Source organism: Anopheles merus, chromosome 3L (assembly GCF_017562075.2).
Source record: "Anopheles merus strain MAF chromosome 3L, AmerM5.1, whole genome shotgun sequence".
NCBI lineage: Eukaryota > Metazoa > Arthropoda > Insecta > Diptera > Culicidae > Anopheles > Anopheles merus.
The window spans coordinates 1025915-1053061 of NC_054085.1; the positions used below are offsets into that span (position 1 = coordinate 1025915).

The 27147-nt window shown below is 40.0% G+C and overlaps 6 protein-coding genes across 13 annotated transcripts; 2 read left to right on the forward strand and 4 right to left on the reverse strand.

Moving 5' to 3' along the window:
- Positions 1-202: 202 nt before the first annotated feature.
- On the reverse strand, positions 203-1740 carry LOC121598609 (enoyl-CoA hydratase domain-containing protein 3, mitochondrial-like). The gene is made up of 3 exons (XM_041925684.1): positions 1629-1740; positions 1134-1558; positions 203-1039 (listed from the first exon to the last, which is right to left on the reverse strand). Exons 1-3 carry the CDS (start codon positions 1653-1655, stop codon positions 658-660), a joined length of 834 nt encoding a protein of 277 aa, XP_041781618.1. The 5' UTR covers positions 1656-1740; the 3' UTR covers positions 203-657.
- A 537-nt stretch (positions 1741-2277) lies between these two features.
- On the reverse strand, positions 2278-7440 carry LOC121598610 (glutathione S-transferase). Of its 3 annotated transcripts, none has more exons than XM_041925685.1 (5): positions 7334-7437; positions 5990-6144; positions 4794-4961; positions 4285-4427; positions 3775-4167 (listed from the first exon to the last, which is right to left on the reverse strand). In XM_041925685.1, exons 2-5 carry the CDS (start codon positions 6120-6122, stop codon positions 4000-4002), a joined length of 612 nt encoding a protein of 203 aa, XP_041781619.1. In that variant the 5' UTR covers positions 6123-6144; positions 7334-7437; the 3' UTR covers positions 3775-3999. The 3 variants fall into 3 exon arrangements, with proteins under 3 accessions (XP_041781621.1, XP_041781619.1, XP_041781620.1); XM_041925686.1 differs by lacking the exon at positions 7334-7437 and adding an exon at positions 6730-6754; XM_041925687.1 differs by lacking the exons at positions 3775-4167; positions 4285-4427; positions 4794-4961 and adding exons at positions 2278-2993; positions 3064-3231 and having other exon boundaries at positions 7334-7440.
- A 125-nt stretch (positions 7441-7565) lies between these two features.
- LOC121598606 (origin recognition complex subunit 3-like) lies at positions 7566-13615 on the forward strand. Its single transcript, XM_041925677.1, is given in 6 exon segments — positions 7566-7866; positions 10991-11179; positions 11246-11844; positions 11909-12015; positions 12018-13278; positions 13353-13615. Coding segments are annotated over 5 exon segments (2091 nt in total). The 5' UTR covers positions 7566-7866; positions 10991-11152; the 3' UTR covers positions 13450-13615.
- On the reverse strand, positions 8741-10048 carry LOC121598611 (transcription factor MafK-like). Of its 3 annotated transcripts, none has more exons than XM_041925689.1 (4): positions 9793-10047; positions 9532-9683; positions 9325-9360; positions 8741-9246 (listed from the first exon to the last, which is right to left on the reverse strand). In XM_041925689.1, the coding sequence occupies exons 2-4, from the start codon at positions 9568-9570 to the stop codon at positions 8881-8883; spliced, it is 441 nt and encodes a 146-aa protein (XP_041781623.1). In that variant the 5' UTR covers positions 9571-9683; positions 9793-10047; the 3' UTR covers positions 8741-8880. The 3 variants fall into 3 exon arrangements, with proteins under 3 accessions (XP_041781623.1, XP_041781622.1, XP_041781624.1); XM_041925688.1 differs by having other exon boundaries at positions 9532-9730; XM_041925690.1 differs by lacking the exon at positions 9325-9360 and having other exon boundaries at positions 9532-9730; positions 9793-10048.
- A 281-nt stretch (positions 13616-13896) lies between the features above and the next one.
- Positions 13897-16963, forward strand: LOC121598607 (putative elongator complex protein 4). Of its 3 annotated transcripts, none has more exons than XM_041925678.1 (4): positions 13897-13985; positions 15291-15656; positions 15746-15861; positions 15924-16963. In XM_041925678.1, exons 2-4 carry the CDS (start codon positions 15506-15508, stop codon positions 16761-16763), a joined length of 1107 nt encoding a protein of 368 aa, XP_041781612.1. In that variant the 5' UTR covers positions 13897-13985; positions 15291-15505; the 3' UTR covers positions 16764-16963. The 3 variants fall into 3 exon arrangements, with proteins under 3 accessions (XP_041781612.1, XP_041781614.1, XP_041781613.1); XM_041925680.1 differs by lacking the exon at positions 13897-13985 and adding an exon at positions 15116-15131; XM_041925679.1 differs by lacking the exon at positions 13897-13985 and adding an exon at positions 15152-15220.
- On the reverse strand, positions 16830-20970 carry LOC121598608 (CD151 antigen-like). Of its 2 annotated transcripts, none has more exons than XM_041925682.1 (4): positions 20718-20970; positions 17833-18072; positions 17345-17740; positions 16830-17267 (listed from the first exon to the last, which is right to left on the reverse strand). In XM_041925682.1, exons 1-4 carry the CDS (start codon positions 20778-20780, stop codon positions 16896-16898), a joined length of 1071 nt encoding a protein of 356 aa, XP_041781616.1. In that variant the 5' UTR covers positions 20781-20970; the 3' UTR covers positions 16830-16895. The 2 variants fall into 2 exon arrangements, with proteins under 2 accessions (XP_041781616.1, XP_041781617.1); XM_041925683.1 differs by lacking the exon at positions 20718-20970 and adding an exon at positions 19979-20039.
- Between the last annotated feature and the right edge of the window lie 6177 nt (positions 20971-27147).

Here is a 27147-nt window from a genome sequence, read left to right on the forward strand (position 1 = left end):
AGAAGAAGAAGAAGAAGAAGAAGAGAAGAGAAGAAGAAGAAGAAGAAGATAAAGGGCGCTCCACTGTATAAGGAATAGGAAATAAAGATTTAATAATTACTTTTGTGTCGATGCATCTAGGTCTTGGTTATTGTTTGAATTGTTTTAATCCCCGTGCATCCGACACAAAACACACAATAAATTAAAATCATTAAAAAAAGTGTTAAAGGCTGTCGGATATAATCAACCGATTTTATTTACACAAAACTGTTACGTTACCTTAACTGCTTATTATTAATTTTAGCCACTATTCTCAACTTGTAAACAATCAATTTAATGCTTTTATTTCATTTTAGATTTGAGCATTTAGATTTTAATCAAACATATCAAACATATTTCCTAAGGTTATTATCAGCCCTACATATTTTGTTTAAAGTCCCGTTTAAAGAAATACCACAGGGGCATTAACAATGCGTTTACATTCGACGAGCTTTAGTACTGGGACTGGCCGTAGACGAAGTTCTTCAAACCCGTTTAACTACAATGCAATGATACGTGCAATGAGAATAAATCTCGGACTAACCCGTGATTGGAATTCTCGCAGATTCTAAACAAACTGTAACATTCTCTATCGTTCTAGTAAATGCATCGAAATAGTCACAATTCAGGTCCATTGGCTTATTCCCTGTGCGTCCATTTAGGACTGCGCTTTTCTACAAAGCTCTTAATTCCCTCACGACCATCAACCGTTGCTAGATTATCAACCATAATTTGCTCACCGAGTTCGTAAGCTGCACCAACGTCTAGCGATATTTGTTTGTAAAAAAATGTCTTTCCTAGTGTAATCACAGTACGGCTTTTCGATGCAATGGCCTTACAAATTTTGCTTACCTCTTCGTTCAACACATCTTGAGGAACAACTTTACTTACAAGTCCAGCCTGTAGAGCTTCATGTGCTGTGATAGGCAGCCCGGTGAATAGCATGTAAGCAGCTCTCATACGCGGAACGGCACGCACCACAGCAATTCCCGGAGTTGAGCAAAATATACCAAAGCTGGCCCTGTTGTGAGTAAAGATATGCAGTAAAAACAATCATCCCGAGCAACACTTTTCGCATGCGTTATTAGTTTTGGTCGTTCGAAAGGTTCTATTACCCAGGCGTAGAAAATGTGCTACTATCACTGCATACAGCCATATCACAGGACGCAACAAGCTGGCATCCAGCAGCCGCCGCTAATCCGTCAACTTTTGCAATCACTGGAACGGGCGCTGAATGAATGGCGCTTATCAGCTCGGAACATTTGTGAAACACTTGTTTATGATGTTCCGATCCACGCTCGGCAGTCAATTCTTTGAGGTTGTGCCCGGCTGAAAACACACGACCTTTCGCTGCCAGCACGATGCACCGCAGTTCCGAATCGTGCTGATTTTCAACAATATTCCTTTGAATACTGTTCATCATTTCCAACGAAAGCGAATTGCGCGTTTTCTCATTGTCTAGCAAAATGGTGCCCACTCCATCTTTGCAGGTGTACGTAGACAGATATCTTAGCGATACACCAGCACAGTGAAGCTGTTTCTACAGGATTCGAGTTCAAGTAGCAACGTTTATCACATTTTTATCCGCATTTCAATGCAAAAATACTTACCAGAAAGTTGCCGTAGCGGGCTAACATTTTGCCGGCGTGTGAACTTGCTTTGTTTTTCCTCGCTTGACATTCGACGCTGCTTGGAACAGAATCGGTCAGCTTATAACAAGCCGCATTTACACTGAAGGGTTTAGTCTTTTGGAGCGAGGCCACGGAGGTGACAAAATGTTGAAAAAAAATTTCAACTTTGTTAAAACTGCTTGTCAACTGCAAAAAAGAGCTTTTCTCGTAGCCATCCAAAATCTACACATGAACGACAAAAAGCTCAAACCTCTGTAAATCGCTCAATATTTGGTTTATAAAGCAATTAATAGATACATAAATCGATTAGAAATTTGCATTCTAGGAATATTACCTTAGCAATGCGCCAAATAGCTATTTGTTTGCTTTCTTGTTCACGCACGTCCAATTCATTTTTCGTAAACTTTTGTCAACTTTATTTCCTGGCTACTCCAGGTTACGAAATTTTGGCAAAAGCTCATGTTTTGCTAACTTTGTCAGCATTTTGTCACCTCGTGTCCATTTTAACAAATAGCAACGAAAGCTCGGAATGGGCTTTGGCTTTGCAGAACTGAACGTTCTGTTTCGATTCCTTGTTTATTCCCACAATTTCATCACGCGCATCAATATTGTTTTCTTTTACACAAAATTTTCATATCATCTCAACCGTTCTGAATCGCCATTTATTGTCATACTTATCCATTATCGAGCTTAGCTTAGGCGTGAATGCTAGAACCACTGTTATTACAGCTTATGATGTTTTGTGTGAACACATGCATGAGATGAAATTGGTAAATCATGGTTAAGTAAAAAGCGTATCCTTCGTAGCAGAAATTTCAATCGCAGTACGTCATGCAAAACGCTCGCCAGAACCTTTGTGTTATCACGAGTGCATAGAATTTGAAATCAGTAGGTAAATTATTCGTTGATATCAAAAACAAACGGAACACCAACGACCGATGCAACAGCATAAGAAATAGTAGAAGAAAAAAAAATCATATTCAAGGTGATTGCATTTTAAAAGTTGCTCTTCTCGGCAAATCACACCATCCGTCTAAACTTCGGTGATGGGTCTCTTAGCGATGTAAGCTTTGACATTCTCATTATCTAGCACCTTCTGGACCACCTCCTGCAAGTTCGGGAAGTTCTCGAGCAGATTTGTCTTGGTCAGGTAGTTTAGATAGTCTAGGATACCAGCAAAATAAACATCAGCCCAGGTCGGCTTGCCAAGCACCAGGTGGCCATTGTTCTCCTTGGCGATCACGTTCAGCTTAGTCAGATAAAACGGAATCACCTCGTTGTTCAGGGTAACCATTTTTTTCTCCTTCACCATATCGTCCGGTTCGTAGGCGACAATCGCAATTTCTACGAGTAAAGAATGAAATAATGCGTCATTGGTATGGTCGCTATCCCACCATCGACCATCAATACTCACTCAGACGAAAATCATTGATCGTATCGACAATGGCATCGATTTGCAGAGCCTCTAACGGATTATCACCGGCCAGATTGATCTGCTTGGCCACATACCGGCACATTGCCAGTGATTGGTGCACACGCTTACCATCGACCTCCAACACCGGCATCTGGCCCATGGGCATTGCTAGAAAGAGAAACGCGGACCATTGGACGGATAACGGGCAGAGGGAGGGGAAAGAGAGAAAGAGAAATAGCGGTGTTAAATTTTAATAGTAGCTGGATTTGCGAGCGATGTAAATTTTGGTAGCTTTCGCAATGTTTTTTTTTTTAAACATTGTTAAGTTTTTTTTTCTGTTTTGTTTGTGTCGTTGTATGAGATAAGCAGCTGAATCTTGAATCCATTGGTTCTACAAAAAGAAACATAAAGCGGAAAATTCGTCTTATCACGGAACCGAATATGGCGAATGCATAGCTATGATACAGTAGTAACAACACATATCAACAGGTTTGTACTAGAAAAAATAAAAATAACACAAAGGAAGAAGATCCGCCAACAACCCGGCCCAACCTAACGTGACTATGCAACTTTGCACGGTCCGAAGGATGAGTATGCTGGTTTGTTAGTAGATAAGATTATGAAACGAAATCATTGTAACTGCAGCAAGGAAAACGGAAAGAGCTTTTTAAACTGTTTTTTGTTGGCTCCCGTCAAGAGGGCAGACTTTGATTTTTACGGTTCTTGTTTGCCCGTGCTATCACGAACATGTTTATTTCCATATTTTTGCTGTATTTCAATTATTCCGACGCATATCTTCTGCAGAGAAAAAAAATCGTTCTGCCTCTAACTGCTTCGCGGCAGTGCAGTCGATTGTTGTTGGGCCGTTGGCTAGAATGTATATTCGGTGACACAGTTCGTCGGTGCACGCATTTCGGCGCCAGTGTATTTAGCGTTTTAGATTTCAGTCTTTGGTCGTTTATCAATCCAGCTACGAATGGATTCGATCGATGTTACGTTGTCAACCACTCTCTGCAGATACGGATGGTTTGCGACCAGATCGGACTTGGTCATGTAGTTCAAATAGTCCAAAATGGCGGTGAAATAAATGTCGGCCCAACTCAGCTGAAAAATGAGGAAAGAAAAAAATAAATAATGGATAATGGTGAATGTTCGTGCATGTTTTGCCCGAAACCTGTGTCCATCACACATCGGTCGATCATAATTGCGAACAGCATTTACTTTAGAATTGGCCAGGTATCCATTGTTATCACGTGCAATGTCGTCCAGCTTCTCCAGATAGAATGGAATGACCTCGTTGTTCAAAGTAACCAATTTCTTCTCCTTGATCTCATCGTCCGGCTCGTAAGAGACAACGGCAATCTCTAAAATGTTACAGGGTTTTAATGTGCGAGGTTCAGATTGAGTAGTAAAACTAAATGTCCCTACTGGTAGGAATAATCCAATCGGCCATTTTTTGCATCCTTTTCGTTAGGAAATTGCGTTTGCTCAATGGCTACTTGGTTCGCTGTGTTCAAAGGAAAACACACGTTATCAATCAATAACATTCGAAGGGTGTGCGAGACCCATCAATGCTGCCATGCGATGTGTTGTGCACATCTTTTTGCTACAAAAATCGTCCTTCCTACAAAAAAGGATTGCAAAAATATGGCCGGTAGAACCATCCGAGCAGAAGGCACTTTGCAGTGCCTTCAGAAAAATAGGGACACCGTTTAAGCGGACGCGCTTACTTAGACGGAAATCGTTCACCGTGTCGACCACGGTGTCAATCATCAAGTTCTCCCAATCATCAGCGCCGGCCAAACCGACCTGGTTGGCCAGATAGCGAGACATAGCGACCGACTGGTGCACTTTTTTGCCGTCAACCTCCAGTACCGGCATCTGACCCATCGGCATTGCTGAAACGAAAGATGGAATTTTTGGTTCATGGCAACTGGAATGATGGCCTTCGCAAAATTCTGAAGGTTTCGATGTGGGCATATACGTATGAACAACGCTGTGGAAATGGATGGATGAATCAAGCGAGACTTGAGAGGGGGGTAAATTTGTAGTACACGGACCCAGTCCGTTGCAAAACGATGTTGAAATAAAAATGCACTCCCTGGACTCCAGAATCAGCTGCTTCGAGTGATTGTATCATGTGAACGCGTGTACATGTGGGTTTATCTTGTAATCGAATGTTGTAATATCGCATATCAAAATGTATAAATTCAAAATCCAGCCAATATTAAAATTGAATCTTATCCTTAAGGTCATATTTCGCATTTTGAAGTACATAAAGCAAACACTGTTTTCATTGCTGCATTCAAGATCATATTTAAAACATAAGTTACAAAGGAGAAATGTACACTAAAATACTACCGACACACAAAACCAGATTAATCACATGGCGTTGAATCTGCAGTGAAGTTATTTTAACAAATCGTAATCATCACCACCGATACATACGTACATTGGGGGTACCAAAGTGGTACGCATGTGTATCGAATGGGATCAATCGATGGCTAAAATTATAGTGCATCTATTGACGACAATGACGATTTCACAGAACACGAAACATCGATAGTATCCTAACTATCTCGGTTAGAAGGTCAATCGAACCGTGCCAAACCAATCGTGACATCGGCTTTTCATCACGAGAGCATGTCAGTGGCGAGGGAATACAAAACTCGGCAAGGGTCGTTTGGCCGGGGACGTTGGGCGTGGGACGTACATGTATTTAGAAACTATTGCGGTTGGGATGTTATGTTAAGGCTGCGGGTGGGGGGGAAGGTTAATTAAATAATCATGAGAAAGCAATGTACTATCGATTTGCAGGTGCGATAGTGATGAATAATTCAATTTTAGCAAAACCCTTCTGTTAGCAAATGCTAACAACAACAGTACAGAGACAAACTAGACATGGACAGATTGTCGAGTGACTCACTTGGCTTGAGTGCTGGCCATTCTTCGCGGGTGATCCTCACATCATCGAACGGAAGGTTGCCGTAAGACAGCAGGAACCGCAGTGGTTCGCCCAGAGCTTTTACGTTGAAATAGTAAACCTTGTAATCCGGCATGATGTTGCACTTAAGTGAAGATCTAAAGAGAAACAAATGGAAAGAGCGGTTATTTTTATAGAAAAGCGCTTGAAACATGTTTAAATTGTACTTAAATAATTGTCATTTTCATCTATAAATTGGAATGATCTGCAATTACTCCTATCAGATAGAATACTTCTTCTATCAGATAGAATACTTCTTCTATCAGATAGAATAGTTAATTTTGAGTCTCTAAATTATCTGTGTTGCATAATGAATTAATTCATAGCATTATTAAGTTGTTCCAAATTCTAGCTGGTTTAAAATTTGCCTTTGCTGTTTGATATTTTTATGTTCACATGAACATGACAAAATTGGGCCGGTCTGGTGAAACAGTCGTCAACTCGTACGACGTAACAACATGCTCGTCATAGGTTCAAGTCCCGAATAGACCGTGCCCCCATACACTGAAAACCAGGCTCACTTCACTAGTGGGTACAGGCAGGCCTTTGGCCGACAGAGGTAGTTGCGCAAAAAAAAAAAAACCTGACAAAAATACAAATTTTGTAAGCGATGCAGCTAATACTTAAGCACAATTGGATCGTGATCGAACCTCATTACCAAACCAACACAACAATCGCTGTACCTCCTTATTCTCCATCTTTTCTAGAACTACCTTTGGAGGTTAAACTATTTCTATTCGGATTTTCGGTAACACGTTTTCATAACTACTTCAGCTTTTTGCCAGTAAAAGTAAATCTTCTTAAGCGAAAACAAGATTTGTGTTTAGTAAACACCATCAAAAATCATGCGTATCCTCACTAAACCGACACACCGGACTACTTGGATGAAGATTGATATAACCTTGACCACCTAATTATGCTGATGCGACTGACTTCCAAACCGGTTGCTCCAGGACCGGTGCCGCAAACTTTACCCCATGCAAACACACGCTTTTAATATTTTTTTGCACCATATTCGCTGTTTCGTAGGGCATAGGACGCAAAGATTTCATAAAGGTTTGCCAACATGTTAAGCATTACACGGCTTTTGCATTACACGTACTGGTACTGCTACAATACTGCACTGCACCTCGAACGCAACTCGAAGCGAAACAATACATTTTATTTCCACTTTTGCACCCCATTATTTGCTGGTCTCTGTTTTGATCGAGCAATGTACTTTCGAAAGCGCTCATCACCCACTGGCATGCATTATGCTTTAACCTTCATCGACGCGCACTAGCTTACCTGCTGATCGAACTTGAGCTAAGAATATGGTCAGACTAAAACAAGCGTGCGTACCACTCGCTTATTTATCCCAAAACCCGGGACCCGGTAGTGTGGTATTCGTGCGTATTCGGGACCATGTGTAACGCGCACACTCGTCGTTGCCATACGAACGTGTCGTAGTTACTTGAACGATCAGTCTTATCTCCGTGCTATCGCACCGTCGTGCAAGGGCTCGCTCCACCCGAACTTCTGTGTCAAAGTAGGTTTTATTTTTTTCGGTGTCTCTCTCGAAGAATATTATGAGAACTTATGATGTGTTTTTGTTTCGTTTCTGAGATACAACGCGCTGAAACATTTGCTATATCAATAATCATCTTCATTATCGAGCAGAATCCGTCGCGTAATAATATTAATTTTTGAAGAGATTGTTTCAATGCAATACGTAGAAGCTTGCCAACGTTTACTAAACTTCCTGGACCACGTTCTTAGCTAAACTTCCTGGACCTATTTTAATCATCAGTCGAGCGGTTGAAAAATGAGACACAAACAAGGTACATGGTAAAAAAACAATACTTGCTAAGCTGGGCAACAAAACCGCCGATAACGAATATCTGAAACGAAACGATAGATCATGCAATAGACGAGTCATACCACTGTAGTGGTATTGGGCATGCCCTACATCACAGATCCATTGATCGTGAAACAGATTTTCGAATTTGTTCAATGCTGCGATACATATCGATGGTAGCGGGCTGTTTTACGCAGTTTTATTTTTACTCATCACGTACCCCCATCCACCGTGTTGTTACCCTGTTCGAGTGGCCTGTATTACATTTTCTTGGTCAGCGTGCGACAATTACATCTGAACGATTTTGTTCCCATGTGAAGCCCTTTTTGGCTATTGGTATTATGCAATGTAGTACAGAACGAACAACAGTTTAGCATATAGGCACAGTTAACCAATTGCGGATCAGCTAAGATTTGTTTTAACTTTTGATTCTAATTAATTTTGCAACGATATTTTATTCAAAAAAATAAAATCCTTCATATAACAAAAATTATTAAGCACGAAGATAGCAGGATGGACTCGTTTGAAATGGTTCCAACTGTTTTGTAAAGTGACCTGATAAGCTTATCAAACATTGATACTATGATATGATTCAGTTGAAGTTTTCTTACGCCGCCCAACAAGGTGTAGCTTCTTTACTTGTTGTCTTCTTCATTTAAACTTCACGGAACGCTGGAAGGTTCTTTAATGATAATTTTTAGCCATCATTGCTTTTTTTAGAGCATCCCGTTATCACGAGCGATGCATTGTATATAGAAATAATGACATCATGCTGTCTGTTTTTGAACAACAGTATTAAATATTCAAATTTAATTACAATTGCACCTAGTATCGAAGCATGGACACGTGCAAGCGAGTGTAGCATATAAAATGTTACTTTATTGTTTTAATATTCAATATACAATTATACTAATCGAAGTAATGAGATGGAATATAAACAAGTTAGTTACAGCAGTGAAACATTCGGCAAGGTCATTGGCCACGTCTTGACCTCACTTCACAGCACGTCAAGCTCCGGCGGTAGTGGAATCTTTTTCGAAAGAGCAAACTTTCGCAATGCCTCGTATTTGTTGCGGAGCGAATCGTTCTCTTCCTGCAATCGACCGGTTTCCTCGTGCATCAGCTCCATATCTCGCCATTCTTGTGATTTTTCCGTCTCCAGTTCATCCTTCTGCTCGATGCGCTTTATGCGGCAGCTGGCGGCATACCCTCGATTTTTCAACGTACGACGCCGCTGCTTCATGCGCACAATTTCCTCGCGGGTTAGACCTCTCATTTTAAGCGTACGATTGAGATCGCGTACCGTAATCGATACCAGCTCATCGTCACTAATATCGGGGATGGGACAGGGGGATAGTGGTGCCTGCAAATCATAATTAAGCAAACGGATCGATCGGTTTTACTACGAATGGATGTTAAACTTCGCGGTATAGATAATTACTTCATTCCAGTGAATAGATTTCGGGCGCATCATTGACTACAAATACAGAAAGGGGTACACATTTCGATGGATATGAGATTAATTCTAGCACACTGTACGAAACGAGTGGTAGACATGTTGCACATACGCTGCTGGCAACACATTCAGGGGTCATTGCTACCGATAGTTAAAATAGATGCTTCATTTGTGTATTGAATGTTACTTTACCTGAGTAGTTTTACGTTCTCGTTTAATTTCCTGCGGCATTTTACGTGGTTTGGATCTTGCACAGCACACTACCTGCTCGGCACTTTCTAGAAGACGCACATCTATTCAGTTATCGATCTAATCCTACCGAATGTGTTCCTATGGGTAGAATGCTTTAGGTGACGCCATGCAATGAAAAAAGCGCACAAACCAGATAGTGCTGAGAAAAACGAATAAAGCAAATTGCAAGTCATGTTCGGGTCATTATATTTGTACACTTACTCTGAGCCCTATAGAGCTGCACTGCAACCAGAACCAATGACGAACGCTTTCGTAGCCTCTCGACACTTTTGAGATTTGAGATATTATTGTATATGATCTGCACCAGCTATAAAGTTTAATAAAACTCTTGTAGAATGCTGTTCGAAGTTATTATGAATTCTGCACAATTCCGATTCCTTATTCCAATCTTTGAAATTCACGAGATCAAGGCTAGCTAATTGTTGTTCCACGACTTATTTGTAAGCAAAGAGCTTCATAGTGCAGGTTGGGCCAAATCCACTGATCTGACATCAGGAATAGCATGAATGTTTGACATTTCAACGGTTATAAAACATTTTCAAACCTTATGACGATTTCAGTAATTAAAGTTTTTAGTGCTCTTTATTTACAAATTAAGTAATTAATTAAATATTCTTATCAATTGCCGTAGTTCTAATCCCGGACTCTTTTAAACTAAACCAGATTTATTTTAATGATGGACGACTGGAAATAGACGAACCGAGATCGTCCCGGTACCGCGAAATTCGCACCTTGTTTATAACAGTTGTAGAACAGTGGAGCTGTCAAATCTTCCACGCCTAGAATCGCGCCTGCTGTTTTGCAGAGATACCCAACTTCGGTATTGCTGAGATTTTCGCGGTAGCGCGAACAGATTATTTTTACTTTTTCTGGTGGATTTGTGTGAAAATTCGTGTCGAGAAACGAATTTTGTATTTTATTTTGCATGAATTATGTAAAATAAATAATTTGATTCGCAAATTGATAAAACAATATTGCTTCTTGGCACATTCAATCGTCACCAGACCTCGGATGGTTCGATACACGAACCGCGATTATCTCGCCTACCTGTCAGATTTTATAACAGAATTGACAGCTCAAGTCATACGCGATTTTCGCGGTACCGCGACCAAAGTGGGTTTATTATACAGGTGGGCTTATCCCGAACAATTTGACAGCCGTGCTGTAGAAAAATGAAAACAAAATGACAGGAGGGGATTCGATCATTTGTTGATGTATGCGTGTGAATTTCAATGGCTGGTTTGGTTGATGTGTCGTAGTGTGGGTGAAAAACTACGTATCACAATCCAATCCCCTCCTGTCATTCGTTCGTCCAATATGGCCTTCCCGCCAAACCTATAAGCCCACCTAGTCCCTATACCCACTTTGACCGCGACGATCTCGGTTCGTCTATTTCCAGCCGACGAGCTCCAAAACTCGTTGAAGTGACGTAAACAAGATATGTGCCTTTGCCGCAAAAGTTGGAGCACGTCCGCAGAATACGAGCAGCTCACGGCGCGCCATTTCCAAACGTCAATCGGTATTGTTTACAGCTGAAATAAAGCGGCAATTGATATCAACGATGGATGCAACGAATTCAGTTTCAAAGGTTTGTTTTAAGAAAATAATAAAATAAAACACTTTACCACATCTTAATGCTCTTTCAATCTTTCAGGGGGTATTTGTGTTTAAAAATGGAGCAACACGTGTCAAAGGACGCAAAAAGATGCAGCGCTGTAACAGCCTCCTAGACGCGAGCACAACAAAGCAGCATTGGTTTCGTATGTACAAAACGCACTGGGAACGTTTGCGGCAAATGATACTGAAGATGCAAACAAACAGCTATGGAAAAATTATCGATGACTTGTTGAAATTTATTGAAAGCTGCCAGCAAACGGAAATGTACGAGGGATTTCTTCCTACTGCGGCATTGCTTACCGGCATCAATCAAACCGACCATCTCTCCCAGTTCGAGAAGCTTGCCGAAGATATCCACAACAACACACTCTCGATTGTTGTGCTGCTGCCGTCCCGTGATGGATCCAGTCTTAAGCAGGCCGTGGAAACGATTGTTGCTAAATGCATACACGGCCAACAAACAGATACTGCAGAGGAGAAGCCGCTTCGTAAAAATCAGCTCAATCTGGACGTACTGCATGCATGGTACACTGAAACGCATATAAATTGTCGCGTTAAGCCAAAACTCACCGTCATTATCCCAGACTTTGAACTGTTCAATCCGCTGGTTCTGCAAGATCTGATACTTATACTGGAGTGAGTAGTTTCTGTCGGCCGTCAAGTTTTCCTTTTTGTAAACCATTTTTCCCTAAATTTTTAGTTCTTATGCAACAACGCTGCCGTTCGTGCTTGTATTTGGTGTGGCAACTGCTATTTCGACTATTCACAATGTACTGCCATATCATGTCACCAGCAAAATCAAGCTATCCATTTTCAATCGGAACCATCGGGGACCAATCTCAACAAAATCCTAGAGGAAGTTCTGCTAACACCTTTCTGCCCTTTTCATCTGTCCGGGAAGGTGTTTAAACTGCTTTTAGACATTTTCCTGTTTTACGATTTTTCCGTCAACGGTTTCATTCAAGGGTTCAAGTTTGCCTTCCTGGATCATTACTTTCAACAACCAATTAATGCGCTCAGTGCCATCATCGACGACGCAGACGATTTACAAGCAATCATCAACGAACTGACATCGGCCGAGCTGGAACAGATACGGCAGCTACCCTCATTCCGTCCTTATGTGGAATCTCTTCAAAATCCCCAGGAAGTCATCGATATCCTTACGAACGATGACCAATTCAAGCGATCTCTCACGCCAATAATAATGAAGGTGCATAACTATTGGTTTACTTTTCACTGCGCATTGCAAATACTGCATACACTTGTATCCGACCTTCCCAAGGCACCGTTGGGACGGCAACTCCGTGAGCTCTATTGTCAGTGTGTGTCTTGCGACGTTACTGAACTGCCCGAGTTCAAGGAATGTATGCACTTGTTATCGTTTCTGTCGAAGGAAGAAATGTTGTTGAAGATTAAACAGGTGCTGGATGTGGTGTTACAGTGGGTTGATAGGAACGATCAATTGAACATTGAAGGTTGCTTGGTATACGAAGTAGCACCGTTGGAGGCAATGGCAAACGGTTTGGCGATACTATCCGAGGAGCTAGCAGTTGCTAGTCACGAACAAATCGACGTAGATACAAAGCAGGACAAACAAACTCTACTGTCTAGCCAAATGGGACGCCAAGAGCTGCGGGAAAAGCTGCTGACGGCGGCCAAACATGCTAAAAGTGAATCTGCTGCCACCCGAGCTGTAGGCAAGATAATGGATTATTTTCTAGGCAATATCTTCCAACGACACCTTCACCCACCGACAGGCAAAAAAGTGCCATTAATTGAACTGTTTCTGTACAATGACAGTTCGTTCATTCGTCGGCACATCATTGGTGCTCCTAGGGCCGCAGTTCATACTGCTCTCAACAATCCCCAATTTTACACGCAATGTGAATGCTGCACTCTCGATGAATCCTCCTGCATTATACCATCCTTACCAGATCTTTCAATCGCATATAAACTCCACTTGGAGTGTGGTCGGATGATAAATCTGTTTGATTGGCTGCAAGCATTCCGTACCGTAATCGATGATGTCAACAGTGACGGTGCAGAACAACAGATCGATCCAGTAATTCAGTAAGTACTAGTGTTTTTCAATACTCATTGATTTTGTGTTGTAATTTTTAAAATTCTTTCTCTTTTTTGAACAGGGCTCGCTTCACTCGAGCAGTTGCGGAGCTGCAGTTTCTAGGTTTTATAAAAACATCCAAAACCAAAACCGATCACGTCACAAGACTTACATGGTGAAAATGTAGCATTACAATTACAGAAAATAAGTATAGTGTTTAAATACCTGTCGGTGTGCTTAAGTTTTCTAAGTATCCACTATTTATGTTAGGCGTGTTCTCAAATTTCTCTATAAATCTTAAATATTGTATAAATCCTTATCGAATACATAAAGTGCACCAAATCAGAATCCATTGGTCTGGGAGTTTTGTGTGGTAATGGTGATTAATTGATTCACAAAATAAACTTTCTAGATGAAATGCTTTGTCTAAAAATTCCTGTAGCATAAAAATGAATTCAGTTATATACGTTTGAGTCCATTCTGTTAGATTATCAAACTAATGATTGATTGAAGTAAACCTTGATTTATAACCAGTTTTTAATATATTATTATTCCGTTCCCATCGTTCATCAAGAGAAGTTGCATTTCCCTAAACTCCTTTACATTCAAAGTATGTTGCAATATAAAAAAAGTTATGCTGATAGTGAAATAATGGTTTTTATCATGGATCGATTTGCGTCATCGTTCGCCTAAACAGCGTTCCACTATCTACACAGTATGTATCTGAGATATGCGGTTTTCTAAATTTAATAGTCAAATGGAAAGCAAATTGACTTTGTTTTAATTAAAAAGTGCTTAACTGCCAGAAATATCAAAATTATTGGTACAAGTTCTATGAAATCGCCGGAGCGTGGAGCGCCGTTAATACGGGTACCTTTTATTCGGCTGTCCGTTTGTCCGCGCTGTTCAGAAATGACAGTTTAATACAAAGGGAACATTTCGTGCTAAGGAGGATATTTGAAATAATGCTTACCAGAGCACATTGTCATTACAAAAGAACGCTATACAGTAGAACGTCGATTATCCGGAGACGGATTAACCAGCGGGTTGCTTAACCGTGCGCATAAATGTGACAGCTGTTCAAACGTATGGCGAACATTTGCAGCGATAATCAAGTGGGCAACCAGTGTTTTGTGCAGCTCTGTAGTGTCTAGTGGTATTTTCGAAATTCGTTTTTGTTCATTAACAGTTGTTAAACCTGTACCCAAGTGCCACAAATCCACTAAACGACCACTAAACGGCTTCTAAACGACTCAAGTTCTCTACCTAAACGGAATATAGAAAGACTTCGTTTAGCAGACGCCAAACGACTCATGCATTCTAAAAATAGCAAAAAAGCTGGTGGCGCTATCTGTTGGTGGGATACCCCAACCAGTTGAGCTTCATCGCTTGGAGGAGAGCTTTCTCATTTCCTCTGTACTGTTGTATGGTTTCGCATTGAAGTTATGCATCGCTAGAACTAGAACGGCGATACGATTGTTTAAATACTAAACTCCAACGGAAACCACCAGCACTGAAGCAAGTGAGATTTGAGCAATGGTCATTGGTGTTGATACCCACGTATCTAACCACACGACCATTTATATAGATTTTTGCTCAGAAAGTTAGAAGGCTATATAGGTCATAATAAAATGCAACTTGTCGAAACACATTGCAAGAAAAGGATAGCAATATGATGATGAGTTGTAATACGCCATCTATTGATCAAACCAATGAAGCTGTGGAGCTTTCATTTTTTTCTATGGATATTCAATTTTCCAGTCGTTTAAGCTTAATCTGTGGCGCTTGGGTAGTTATTCATTAAAATAATATTGTACAAACGATTAATCGATTAACTCAAAGAGAATTAATCATAAAACTGGTAAATTTTATACTTTGACTCATTATCCGTGTTTGCGAGTATCCGGGCGTGGTCGAGTCCCAATGGGCCCGGATGAACGATGCTCTACTGTAAATGGTTAAGTGTATGAAATTGCTAACTTTTTACTACATAAATGGCCATTTATTTCATTTATTTTAGCCGAAAAACATGATATTCGATCGAATACCGTAACCGCATACCATTTATATAGCATTTTCATCGGGTACTGCCGATTCATGCTTCGGCGGGTACTTGTTCAGAAGTTTGACAACCCAGATGAGCGATGTGTCAATCATCCTATGCGGTTTGAGCATGTTTTGGTTTAGTTGCGTTAAATTACACCGGTGCTAGAAATCAATTAGAACACGTTAGAAATGTCTGGGTTTGTGAAACGTAAACGCGCTTTAAATATAAATGGAACACGGCTTTCAGTGCATACGGGACAGTCTATAATTTCTTTGGGAAACCCTTCATTAGATCATGTTTTCGGTGGTGGATTTCCCATCGGTTCCATCATTGGAATAGGCAAGTGAAAACGAGTTTTATAAAATCCTTTCCTTTATCGTAATAAAACAAATCACATTTTTTCTACTTTTACGGTCACCTGTCCTTAGGTGAAGATAAGCATGGAAATTATGCTAGAGTGTTGTCTAAATATTTTCTCGCCGAAGGAATTGTAAACAAACACCCACTTGTGGTGGCCTCAATGGATGAAGATGCTACCCAATTGGTAAAAAAGCAAAATTTCAATTTCAAAACACGTAGCGCATTAAAGTTGAAATTATTTTTTAGATAAACAAATTACCAACACCGCTTGAGGAAATCAAAACAGCAGAAAACAACTCCACCATGCCAGAACCGGAAACTATGCGGATTGCCTTTCGGTACAATCAGCTAACTCCTGTAGATTCCGAACAGAAACCTGCAACTTCGCTTGGACACTACTTCGATCTTACCAAAACGATGAGTCCTGATATGTTATTAGCCCACGATGTAACCTGCTGGAACGGAGGCGAACTAGAAACAAATGCGCCAGAATTTGGTTCGTTCAACAACCCAAATTACGCTTCCCTTTTATCCTGCATCCGTAGTAAAGCCGGCGAACAACAGTTTAATGCTGCTTCGGACGAAAGCTCTAAAAACGTGCTACGAATTTGTTTAAATTCTATGGGCTCACCATTGTGGTATGACAAGAACTTTTCTGAAGATTTTCTGCGTTTCATGGTGTTGTTAAAAGCTATCGTGCGCAACACGCTTTCAGTTTGCCTTATTACCGTACCACTACACCTATTCAACCATCTCGACGATGTATACCTATTCAAAAAGGTGAGAAATATGTTCGATTTTTCGTTTGACTTGGAAGCATTTGCTGGTCAAATGGAAGAGCAGGCAAATCCCGCTTTCAAAGAGTACCATGGCTTGTTGAATATTACCAAAATTACACCGTTTAATAGTTTGGCATCCTATCACCCGAAGACGCTTGATTTAGCGTTTAAACTGAAACGCAGCAAATTCGTTATCGAAAAGTTACATCTTCCACCGGACATAGCGGATGACGACGGTGCAAGCAAAAGCCAAGTGCCCACAATGAGTTGTGCAAGCGTAGGAGGCAAAAGCAAGCTGGATTTTTAGCCGCACGTCCTAAGGTTGAGCAGAGCGTCACGGTGCACAAATACAGTACACGTTTATCAACTGGGAAATAACACTCTTTTATTCGCGCTTATAATATACAATTTTAAAAATGTTGCTGAAAAATAGCGTACCCTACACGAGGTAGCTTTTTGAGATCTGATAATAGTGAGAATTATTGTTAAAAGCCGCATCGGAACGCTGTTTGGCATATTCCTTTGGTTGTATGTACGTTTCCCGGATGGTTGGTACGGGAATGGACGTAGGCAACTCATGCTCGTAGATATTATCCCGGACCCGACGGTTTGCCGGCAATGCCGGTATTGGAATGTGGGGCAACGGATTTGTTCGCAGCATTTGCGCCGCATGGTTCTTCCGGGGCAGCTTGGTACAGCTTAAAATAATACTAAGCAAAACGCAAAATTCAACCACCGCTACAATTAGTCCAGCACAAAGAAACAGAAAATACTGCTCTCGATACCACAGCTCAATTTTATGCAGGCAGCCCTAGGGGTAAGACAAATGATAAAGTTAGGAAAGGAAACAAATGTTACAAATAATCGTTTGATTCATTCATTACTTACATCCAAATGACGACTTTTTTCATAATCTTGAGTTTGTAGCGCCTGGCAAAGGGTAGCATTGAGCGGAACCGGATCTAGGTACGCCGTAAATTCGAACCGATTCATCAGCTTGCAGCACGTTAGCGGAACAGTTAGTTCCTTGTTACCCAAGCTTTGCAGCTTCCACAGTGAGGTATCGTAGTTGATACTCGTGTTGATGGCACAGCATTCGAAAATTGTTTGCGCCAAGTCCATTGCTGCTGTAAATTGCTCGTTCCCGGGCACGCCATAGTTGGCTTGGAGTGTCTTAACCATTGCGGTTTCGTTGAGGTTTAATCCTAAGCACTGAGGCCACGCAGTGATCATGAGACATACGCCAAACTCAGCCACCAGTAAAGAGAGAATAATGAGAAAGTACTGAAAGAAGCGGTAGGTGGAGGGAAAATTTAAGTATTCAAATGATTTTTCTTTACAGCAGTTGCGAATATTGCGCGTAACGTAATACTCACCATACTTAAAACACAATACGTGTTCATACATGTGGCCCAACAACCAATCAAGGAGGCAATAATGGCCACGAGACCTGCCACGGTCAGTGCAAACGCCACATAGTGAAATAGCGGCTGCTCCAGTTCGGATAAGGGCGTCTTTTGCTGATCGGATGCAGATATTAGCAAGCGGGATAACAGAATCCTCGGTGAATCGGTGAAAAGGTAAAACCCGGTGGAAAGCAGCGTGATGCCACATAACTGAAAGTTCAAAGAGGTAAAAAATGGGTAAGGTGTTGAGAATGATTGTATGCTTTACATGTAGTCAAGCCTAGCTCTAAGAGTTACACATTACTTTTGAACAACCTTTAAACTATAGATGATTCATCAAGTTAAGCCCAAAATGTTGATTCTTTTTTTTAAATCACCTATCATTCATACTTTTTGATTACGGATGATTCTCAAATATTGTGCGATATGTGTTTTTTTAAATATTTGTATAAACGATTCTATGATTAATTGTGTATTATTTGTCCCACCGGCAGAGAAAATCGGTTGAAAATCATAAAGATCCATAATTTGTTTTCGTGATCAAGTAGAATCATCGTTTTGTGCGTTAAATGAAATTTTTCAAAGCAATTGGCTTGGTATGCAAAAAAACCTTGTTCACGAAAGCCATTGTATATGGAAAAATAAAAAGCTACAGTATCCGCTTTTGTTTGCAATTGCAGAGCAGTTTTAAGCAGAATTAATAACATCAGTTGCGTAAAGGGTCCACATCCGGACTAGTCGGAGTTAACCAGAGTTGAATCCGGATTTGATTCAAAGTCAAATTAAGTTTTCCAAAACCGGAGTCCGAGCGGATCTACGAGTTATCACTAATATATGACTTTACTGATCTATACCAGAATTATTAGAATACCACACATAGGGTTTCGTTCCAATTCATTCTGAAGAGCAATGGCACAGATAAGATTTCGGCTGGCCTTGTATTGCACTAAACTGGAAAGGGCGCGTTTTCTCCTCCTTTACTCTACATAAGCAATGCATTTTGCTCAAACAATTACAAATATCGTACATCGCCATATACGAAAGGAATTATTGGATGCATTTGGTGTTTCGTTCATCGCACTCTCACACGTTCGATGTTCAATGCCAACAAAAGTGCGTTGACATTAACCCATACACAGCTATACAAAAAAAAAACAATGTCATCTAACGTTGAGTGTAATAGTAAAACATAGAATAATGCTACTAAACAATTGTACGTTTCACCATCCAATGGACGACAGCGTCATGCTTTGCGTAAACATGTCAACAACGGCTGTGTAAAAAACGTGATCTGGCATGTGTAACGTTTGTCCTACATGCATATTTTAAGTTGAGTTTTTTTTGATTATTTTTAACACCTTTTTATATGGTTTTAGGGATGTGGAATAACACATGTCGTGGGAAATATTACAAATATTACAATACAAACTAATTAGAGGAAACTTGTTGATGTCGAAATTCGGAAAAATACTACAAAAGCCATTTCACGTAAGAAAAGAAGGGTTAAAAGTGATGCATTATTCAAGTCAGATTTACTGAAGATTTACTGAAATGTAAGTAAAATGGTTTGAGCCCTTTTTTTAAAGCGTTACTAAATATTGCTCCAAAAAATCACGCAATTTTTAAATAACTAGCGTGTTAGCAAATAACAAATAGCCAACATAGTTGTGTAGTCCAACAAGTAAAGCGCAATAATATATTTATAAACATTGATCATTGATCATTGACCAAAAGAAAAAAATAAGTCTAGAAACGTGTTTGCACTACTAATACTAGTATTTAGATATATTATCACTTCTGTTTCTAAAGTGGGGTTCGTTTTGTTAAAGAAGTACACTTAAGAAGTTGATGTTTTCTCGATAAAAATTTCATGCATTATAAGCGCTAATGACTGCGTGAGTGAGAGAAAATCGCATAGCGAAAATTGTGAGCCAGAGATGAAAATACCATCACGAACGATTACAGTTGAACTGTTGAACGGAGGGAAAGGGTTTGCATCAGATACGTTTACATGTTCTGCAGTGGCTGATTTTCACCTCTAAACCAATGCGCAATGCATTTGCCCATTATAGCGCCATAAGTTTTGCAGGTACGTTAAATTTCAACTGTTCTTTACCCCTTTCAAACACTGGATCAGCAGCATATATTTTATTATTAATGTCCCCCCCATCCCCATCCTCTTTTTTTACGTTCGGCTTTTACACTCAGTTTTGTAATCTTCCGCTTTCGCGTTGCGTATTGCGTCCCGCACTGCTCAATGCCTGCCTGCCAATGCATCCAATTTTGGACGCTCACTGTAGAGGGAAAAGGTAAGGTACCACAGGACAGGTGCACAGACAGTTTGTGAATCCCATCAGAAAAATCACAACACAGACCCGCTTTAGAATCACTCAACCGTACCCACGTGTGTGGTACCTTTCCCCGCCATTCGGTAGTTAACTTTATTTTACGTTGCGTTCAACTTTGTTCTGATTCGATGGGTGGTAAATAAATTTTAATAGATGGTAGATACTTTTGAACATATTTTAACAACGGCTTGGTTGTATTCCTTAAAGCACTTTACAACAATAACGAAGCTATTTAGAATTACTCATATGCTCTTACTGTGACCGTTGTAATCATGTATTATTGAAACGTCGTTTTTTTTTTTTGGTTTGATTTGTTTGCATCCGCATGTTCTATATGCCGTATCTTCAATCACTTGTCACTGGTGCGATGGAAACACGCGATCGTTTTGCAGCATGTTATAACAACACAATAGAACGCATTCATGCAGTGCCAGAAGGTAGCAACGGAAGGGATGCATTACTACAATAATCTAGCACACGGGCAAAACCATCCATACAATCATTTACCATGAATATTAGGTTACAGCTGGCCAGCACAAACTTGTGATTAAACACTTTACTTAGTTTCATGATTTTTATTTTTATTTTTTGCTATGCTATAAACACTTGTATTACTACTACACCGCTACATGCAGTAGCTGTCTCTTGTGAGTACTGCAAACGGTAGGTAGCTACTTCTCACTTGGTGCGATCATTGCTTCACGAAAGCTGACAAAGAACTGCTGACATCGTAGTGGACGCTCACTGGACAAGCACATTGATCACCGTTTGCGTTTGCGTCCGGTGAGTTGCGTGCGCATGAAGCGTTACATATTTGTGGCGCAGGCCGAAACGGCGGCAAGAACAACGCATAGCGGCGATTCGGACCAGCGCGTGAATGTTTTGGTCTGGCCGGCTAAATTTGCTTCGTATAGGGTAAAAGAGTGAACAGAAAAAAACTGGGTTTGATACCATCAACGTTTGCCTGCATGAACGTGATTTACTTCTCCACCTGTACAACCATGCAACAGCACGTGCAGCGACGTGGGTGAGGAGCTAATATCAAACGCTGTATTAATGTACGCAAAAGTGAGGAGTTTTAGGACACTCCGACAGGAAGTTTGTACAATAAAAAAAAACTAAACCTGGTAAGGTCCTCACATCGTGGTGGCGAAAAAAAAGTGTGTTGAGTGCATGTCTTATTACAAAAAAAGCACACTGAAAGATCTGCTGTAGAAACTGGAACATACTCTGCTACATATCTGCTCCGATTCAAGCCTTGTTTTAATCTGTTCATTTGGAGAAATCGATTATAGATTGGTATTGTTCTTAATAAAGACCTAATTGTTACATATTTACTAGTTTTCTATAGAAGGACTAAGGACTGCACCATAACCATGACATCGAAACATTGTTATGAGTACACCGAACAAAAGAGATGTGGACAATAAAGATACTACTAAGATTTTTTAACTATGTTTTTAAAGGTTTTGTGGTAACTTCAGAATCAAAGTAGAAAAATTAGAAAAAATATGTTCACGCCCCAACAGACGTGAACATTTGTGTTCTATTACACATCGATTGAGATTTTGAACCCATACACATACATACTTACGTCCAAAAGCTGGCATGTAATCAAAACAATGATTTTACAAGCTTATCCAGAATCAAATTAAAATGTATTCGCCTATAGTTCAATCTAGACGGTTTCCTGATTTTTCATAACCACCAGCGCCCTTATCTATTGTAGGTGAACATTGCTCAAACCGGGGGTATGCTGGTGAACGCAGCTCCATTGGAGTTGACACATTTTGTGCAGACTCAGCGTAACATGTGTTCTGCGATGTTTTGCTGCATTAAACTATTGGCTAGACTGGTATGGTATGCTTTATGGTATAAACTATCGCCAAATGAAATTATCGTATAGTAAGCTTCCGTTAAATACGATCTTCATGCCATCCGTTTAACGCAGTGATCGGCAAAATACGGCTCGCGATCCGCATGTGACTATTTGTTGTACAGTTTGCGACTCTTTACCGTTGGCACATTTCATAGAACTTTCAAACATTTTTACTCTTGGGTTATCTATTTGGCTTTTCAGGTAGAACACTACAAACATTTTTGTAAAATTTGGCTTGTTGGTCGCAAAGTTTGACGTAACTATACTGGGACTGGCAGACGAAAGCGCGAGACTGTGAGCGGTTTCGGATACTCCCGAGGCAGGCCAAGACCGCAATGCGGTTGTAGCGCCGGATAAGTAATACTGGAAATAAATATTCGTTGCAAACGACAATTTTTCGCTTTCGCTTTTTCGCAAACGACTACTTTTTTTTGCTTGTCATATTCATCTGCTTTATTTCTTTTTCCAGACATACATAAACTCGCGAGTTAAACCCTAATATGGTCCTAGCCCTCATACGCAGGACTGTTTATCCTGTTTTGAGGGCAACTACCTATGTTTGTTAAGGACGTTTAATGACGGGTTTAATGATACATTGATTATGGGGTTGTTAGAAGGTGCCACGTAGTCAGTAGAGGCTTTGTATACTAGAGGTCAACAAATTCCGGTCCGCAGGCCAAATACGGTCCGTCAGGTCGATGTATCCATTGAGTTTTGGTTATTGTTTTGTCCAATAAGTGGCATTATTTTTTCAGCTTGCCTATGAACTCTGTGATTGTGTTTATATACAGTGGCAGCTACCTAAAGTCAGACACCTCATATTTTCACCTATTATCTGTATTTGAGGCGCATTGGATAATTCCGGAGGCCAGTGCTCTCCAAGCTTTTTAGGATCGCGGACCACTTGACTTTGAAAACACATTTGCTGCGGCCCACATCCATAAACTTAGTTCAAAGTTTTCGATCACAAAAAATGTTTAAATCTTATTCTAGACATGTCTGTTGAAAACTTAATCCTGATTGTGGGGGAAAAATGCACAATATATAGAGTAATAAGATTTTCTTTTTCAAAGATAAATCCTCTCGCGGACCATGTATATTATCGTCACGGAGAACAGGTTGGAGACCACTGCCCTAGCCCACTTATCGGAACACTTTTTTCACCCTTCGTTGAGGTTCACTCTTCAGCTATGTTAGAGCAAAAAAATAGAAAGATATCTTTTAAAATCTCGGATCACCATGTATTAATGTGATAAATGGTGTTAATTGTATGCAGTCCACTGAAAGCCGGAGAGGGTTCACTTCATAGCAAAATGACCACGTAACTTGCCAATATTGACCAATATGGTGCTAAAATAATGTGATATCAGTTATTATTGGCCCATCGACTATTGTTGGATATCACAGTACACATGTACAACCATATAGAATAGTTATTGTACGATTGTAGTATACATGTATAACCATATAGAATAGTCAGTTGGAATAAAGCTTTTAATCTGAACACATCGTAGTCTGGCAACTAAGTATATAACCATTGGCGACGAGGATAGTTGAAACTAAAAGCAAGAATGTCTCTCGAAAATCAGAACATTCAATTAGAGATTTTGAAGGCTCTGCAGAAGCTATCAGAAACATCTTCTTTCTTCTTCTTTTGGCTCAACAACCGTTGCCGGTCAAGGCCTGCCTGTACCACACCACTACTTGTGGGTTTGGCTTTCAGTGACTTATTGATCCCCCCATAGCAGGATAGTCAGTCCTACGTATGGCGGCACGGTCCATTTGGGGCTTGAACCCATGACGGGCATGTTGTTAAGTCGTACGAGTTGACGACTGTACTACGAGACCGGCTATCAGAAACATCAACGGGTACAAATAATACGGAACGATTCGTGGCAATGAACATGACCGAGTTTACGTTCGATCTAGAGAACGGAGGAACTTTTCAAAAATGGTTTCGACGTTATGAAGATTTGTTCGAGTCGGATGCCAAAGATCTCGAAGATGTCGCTAAAGTCAGGCTTTTACAGAGGAAGTTGGATGCACAAGCACACAGGGGAATCTCTCGAAGATGCACTAACCATTTTCCTTCAAGTATATCGAACCACACCATCTGGAGATTTGGATGGAAAAGTTTCTGCTGACATTATGTTCTCTAGACCAGCGGTCGGCAAAGTCCGGCCCGCCGCAACATTCAATCCGGCCCGCGAAAGGTTTTGACTGATTTTGAAAGATGGATAGAAACTATTCGTATGCAAATTACTGAATATCTTTTAGAATAACGTTTTATACCATCGTACTCTTTCAACTTTAATGAAAGTACTTTGGAATGACGGATCGATCTCCCGGCCCAGATAACTCAGTAATGTACCCATTTGTACCTCGGTCTTCATTTTTAGCTTCTTTTGAAACCTCAAAAAATGAACCTGGGCTCTCTTGCGATGCTTTGATTGTTGCCTAATAGTGCCAAAATGTTGGCGACCAAAACGCCGTAACGTTCTTATGCGACGACAAACTTCTGTACTAAGTCAATTTAACACGCTACGGGGTGTTATTCGTTGATCGCGCACGCTTCTAAGTTGGTTGGTTCCCTTTTTTGGCCATCATGGTTAGAGTTCGATTGATAGAGGTGTTAAGGTGAGGTGGCTGATAGAGGTTTTCTATTGTCTCATGGGATACTACTATTCAAAGTTCAAATAACATTTTGTTAAAGCGGGTAAAGATAATCCCATGATAGACCTATGAATTTGTCAATTGTGTTAATGCAACCGTTATGTAATTTTAACATTGATTCAACACGACAATAAGACTTTCGTAATGAAGGAAATCGCACACGAAATTTTATGTTGATGTGATATACTAAAGCCTGGTTACAATAAATTAATTTAAAGTTTTGCATGCGACTTGCATTTGATGGGAGATCATTAGACTTTCACCAACGCAAAACATGCAATACAAAATTTTAAATATAGTTAAACAGCTCCATACATTTTCACGCGATAATTCTTTTATTTTGTTTCATTCGTTCTTCTTAATTTGATACAAATCAGTTGGATTCCCTTTAAACTATTTTGGGGATATTTTTGATCGTATTTGAAAGCAAAACCAAATAATTAAAAATCCCTGTTGTTTATACGAGAACGACGATTCCACACTGTTGCTGTTTACGAGTACAACAATTATCAAAGTGCTTTTTCATAAGGAATCAGTTATCAATTGATCTGACATGGCATTACTTATCCATAAAGCATTTTCAAAATTACTGAATCTATTTTTACTTCGATAATTTTTCAGCCGTTCAGACTTTTGTATCATCCCCGGAATATCTTAAATATTTTTTGCAGCGTGGGAGGATGGGGTCTTCAGGAAGCGATATTGATTCCTTTTTGTTATGTTTTGACTGATCACATTTTTGATCATCTATTGCCGATTCTCAAATGATTAAACATTAGAATTACAGTCAACTCTATCTTATTTGAGAGGCGAGGGGACTGTCGAATAAGAGGGGTTTTCAAATTACAGAAGTTGAAAGTGAATGAAAGGTCCATAAAAACAAGCAAGAGGTAGAATATTTAGTATGCAGCCTTAACTGTTGCTATAGGAAACTGCGAACAGGATTGCCAATTTGAGCATACATCATTTAATAACCATGGCAACACAATACACAAATAAGAGGGATACAGATTTCAGAGGTTTTCCAAATTAGAGGGACAAAAATGTACTGGAAATCAAGGGACTGAGGAAAATGTTCAAATAAGAGAGGTTTTTCAAATTGGAGAGGTGTCAAATAAGAGAGGGTTCACTGTACTTTTTAAAGTAGCTATCATTGATTTTGAACCATACTTGGATGATATAATCACAGAAAAACAACAATAATACCTAAAATGTTTCTAAAAGATTAAAATGTAATGTTAAAATTAATGTTAATGTTAAAATTTAAGTGCAATAATAAAAAAACCGCATGGCCCGCGGCACTCGATCATTTACTAAAATTTGCCCTTTGCCTCAAAAGTTTGCCGACCGCTGCTCTAGACCATTACGAACTATATCGTCGCTCCTGAAACCAAGCGAGCACGGAGATGTTGAGTCGAGGAACAGAATGAAGGAAGCCGAATTTTTCAACAAAAAGCACGGGGCAGTGAAACGATGTTATCAACAGGGCGATGCTGTTTATGTCAAGATAAATCGTAGAAACTGCTGGCAGTGGGAAGCAGCAACCGTAATCGAGAAAATCGGCAACGTTAATTATAACGTTTTCCTTAAAGAAAAACAGCAGTTAGTACGATCACACACCAACCAGCTGAAATTTCGAATGGAAAACGGGCAAAACATGGCAGAATTTTCAACATCACTATCTGTACTACTTGATGATTTTGGTTTGAAAACACCTTTACCGCCAGCCCAACAATCAACGTCGTCACAGTTTGTTTCCAGTGATGAACCTGTAACAACATCAAGCGATACAGAACTAGCATCTCAGACACTCTGTTCAACTCCAGATCATTCTGAATTGGGTAACATTAGTTCCGAAAATGACAACGCAGAAGAATCCGAGGGAGAAGAACCAGTTGTTCAACAGCAAGAGTAGCAATCATCAATTTTGGAAAGAAGTCGAAGAGTTATTAAATTACCAGAACGGTTCAAATATTACTGGATGTCGAATCCATAAGGGGGGAGATGTTGGATATCACAGTACACATGTACAACCATATAGAATAGTTATTGTACGATTGTAGTATACCTGTATAACCATATAGAATAGTCAGTTGGAATAAAGCTTTTAATCTGAACACATCGTAGTCTGGTAACTAAGTATATAACAACTATTTTGGGTGCTTATTACATAACCCAGGCCATGCGTTTGTATTCAATTGGAAACTCATTTATCTTTTTAATTCTTCTTCTACTTCTTCTTCTTTTTGGCTCAAAAACCGTTGTCGGTCAGGGCCTGCCTGTACCACTTATGGGGTTGGCTTTCAATGACTTTTGACTCCTACTTTTTGTTGAGCCAAAAAGTAGTAGCAGTAGAAAAAAGAGAGCTTGGAAATAAAATTAAAC